The sequence below is a fragment of the Bidens hawaiensis genome, unplaced genomic scaffold (genome assembly GCF_021521415.1).
Source record: "Bidens hawaiensis isolate Kalapana, Puna unplaced genomic scaffold, B.hawaiensis_p1.1 tig00419406_1, whole genome shotgun sequence".
NCBI lineage: Eukaryota > Viridiplantae > Streptophyta > Magnoliopsida > Asterales > Asteraceae > Bidens > Bidens hawaiensis.
In genome coordinates, this window is record NW_027504851.1 from 53,781 (window position 1) to 56,940 (window position 3,160).

Below are 3,160 nucleotides of genomic sequence, written 5' to 3' on the forward strand. Positions count from 1 at the left end.
ACAATCACAGACTTTCCCTTAATTAACGCCCCTGACTGACGTCCCTATGTAATGATGTTTGACGCCTTTGACGCCGTTTATATTTATTATTAACGGCATGATCACACCTAAGCCTTATTAAATAGACGAAATAAATATAGGCCCCATGGCCAAGCCACTGTCCCCTGGCTATCACTAAAGACAAGTCTTGATTGCCTCTAAAACAACTTCTTCTTCCATTTCCAAAATTAATAATAATGGAGAAGAGCAAGTGGTTAGCTACGGTAGCTTGCATATGGATCCAGTGCAGCTCCGGCGCATCCTACACCTTCGGTATCTACTCGGCCGTCCTGAAATCGAGTCAAGGTTACGATCAATCCACTCTAGACACCGTATCCGTGTTCAAGGACATCGGCGCCAATATCGGAGTCTTATCGGGTTTACTCTATGATGTTGTTATGGATCATAACCACCGCGGGTTCGGACTCTCGTTGGTTTACTTGGTTGGAGCGGTTCAGTGTTTTGTTGGGTATTTTCTTATGTGGTTGTCTATTACTGGAGTTATTGATAGGCCTCATGTGTTGGTTATGTGCTTGTTTATGTTCATGGCAGCGCACGCGCAGACGTTTTTTAATACTGCGAACGTTGTTGTGGCTGTTCGGAATTTCCCAGATTATGGTGGAACTAGTGTTGGGATTATGAAGGTTAGTTGCTCTTTCATATGTTTGGATCTTTGTTAATTGTAAAAATGCATGGTAAGTTATAGGAAAAAGTTGTGTCTTATGTTTCAAACAACATAGTAACACGATATGCGTTGTACAAATTCACATGCACATAGTACACCCTTTTAAGTATTTTGGTATTTTCGGTCCATTCATTGTTTATATATTTATTTAAAGTTTGTGGGGTTCTCCTATGTCGAGTCTATAGGCCCTTTATTGTTTGCTTACTTTTGGTCTTATCTCTTATGTCGAGTCTATAGGCCCTTGATCTCTTCTTGCATAATAAACATGTAAAATTTAAACACACGCCTTTATACTAAAAATAGAATGATTAAAAATTGCTAAAGTTGGAAGAAAATCATAACAATAAAATCAGAGCTTTAAATGATAGAATTAAGGTCTGACAACAGCTACATGATCTTGCTTTTCGATGCAAAAACGTCTGCTACTTATAGGCATGTAACTCTGTTAGTATACCCTACTTTATACTGTTTTCACATTTGGCTTTTCGTGCCATGCTTTCGTATGTTTAGCTAGTCTAAGTTGGAGTTACTAACTATCGAATCATTTTTGTAGAAAAATATTTATATTAAATTTTTCACGAATTGCAGGGGTTTCTAGGGCTAAGCGGAGCAATACTAATACAAATATACCAAACGCTATTCGACGGTAAACCAACCACCTTCATACTAATGCTTGCTGTTTTTCCAACACTCGTATCTTTCGCACTAATGTCTTTAGTGCATGCAAACCCTTCAAACACGACGGATGACAAGCCTCATTTGGACCGCATCTCGCTAATCTCACTCAGCATAGCCGCATATCTTATGATCATAATCATCTTCCAAAACATTTTCACATTCCCATCATGGGTTCACATCCTCACAACCACCATTCTTTTGCTCATGGTATTATCCCCTCTTCAAATCGCCCTCACCGCTCAAACAAACAAACCACCACCACCACCATCTCCCGCCACGGCCCCATTGATCACATCTCCCGAGGCTGCACCCGCAGCCTCGGTTGAAATGAATCTAATTCAAGCAATGCGCACCATCAACTTTTGGTTGTTGTTTCTAGCCATGGTTTGCGCATTGGGGTCAGGGTTGGCAACCATCAACAACATAACTCAAATAGGCGAGTCGCTTGACTACTCAACGGTTAAGATTCACGCAATGATTTCCCTATGGAGCATATGGAACTTTATTGGTCGGTTTGGTGGCGGATATGTGTCGGATTTTTACTTGCATAAATTCGGGTGGGGGAGACCGTTGTTTCTCTCGTTTACACAGTTAGGAATGATCATCGGCTACTTAATAATCGGCTTGAGTGGGAATTTGTACATTGGGTCAGTGATTGTGGGTGTTTGTTACGGGTCACAATGGTCTTTAATGCCTACAATTAGTTCGGAAATATTTGGGGTGAAACATATGGGGACTATTTTCAACACTATTGCTACCGCGAACCCAATTGGTTCGTACATACTTTCGGTGCACGTAATAGGTAACATTTACGACAAGCAAGCAAGAGGGGGGGGAGGGTCGTGCCACGGGATACGTTGCTTTATGCTTTCGTATTTCATATTTGGCGGGGTTTGTGTTGTCGGGGTGGTTGTTTCGTTCGTGTTGTTTCTTCGGACAAGGGGTTTTTATGCTCAAAGACGGTTGAAGCTGTTGAAGGGGTAGCGAGACACGAGCTGCTAAGCGTGTGTTATATATACATTCGGTTAATAGTTGAAAGTACTTTACGAAAGTCAGTGTTTATTGATTTTTTCTTTGTTAATCTATTCATTAAGGTTCGTTTCTGTCCAAATCTACATGTACATTCATACTAGTTTGTGTATAGCTTTATGTGCGTCTACTTCTGTTCAACTTTTATGTTCGTTTACCGTTTTAAATGAATGGGTATAAATAAATGGTAACAAACATGAACAATTTATATCGAATTAAAGTAGCTTTCATGCGTAACTATATGTATTTCTGTTTTAAAAGAAATATGTCTCGCAAATGTTATTCACTTATTTGCGTGTACCTATGTATATATCTATAACCTATATATACGAGTGATGAACTTGTACGAGTAGGTATTGTTATGCTCCAATAAAAGAATACTCGACTTATAATTTATAAAAACACTGAATAAAAATAACACCGACACGTATATATAGGTACCGATCGACACCGAACCGACTCGAGACGGCAACCTGTTTGGCTTACACAAATCCTCATCATGATCATGTATAACATATCCGCACATATTATATTGTTGGCACCTAGTATTATTATTATTCCCATTGTTAAGTTTGAAATTATACAAGACAAGTAAAAATAATTAAGATATCCTTTCTCTTCCTTTTGTTGTGGCTAACATGAAGAGCAAACAAGAAATCTCCATGTGCTTTTATTATGAAAACCATATAGACAGTTAGACAATTAAGTACTCAACTTATTTATTAACCT

General features: G+C 38.9%; 1 protein-coding gene across 1 annotated transcript; it reads left to right on the plus strand.

The window, feature by feature from the left end:
• The first annotated feature begins 236 nt into the window (after positions 1-236).
• On the plus strand, positions 237-2,404 carry LOC143608698 (protein NUCLEAR FUSION DEFECTIVE 4-like). Its single transcript, XM_077083665.1, has 2 exons — positions 237-683; positions 1,313-2,404. Exons 1-2 carry the CDS (start codon positions 237-239, stop codon positions 2,384-2,386), a joined length of 1,521 nt encoding a protein of 506 aa, XP_076939780.1. The 3' UTR covers positions 2,387-2,404.
• Positions 2,405-3,160: the final 756 nt, after the last annotated feature.

Bases quoted from the DNA above. Each gene is read 5' to 3' on its own strand.
- LOC143608698 (XM_077083665.1), top strand. From the start codon at position 237: ATGGAGAAGAGCAAGTGGTTAGCTACGGTAGCTTGCATATGGATCCAG. The intron at 684-1,312 runs GTTAGTTGCTCT...CACGAATTGCAG, and splicing joins CTAGTGTTGGGATTATGAAG to GGGTTTCTAGGGCTAAGCGG.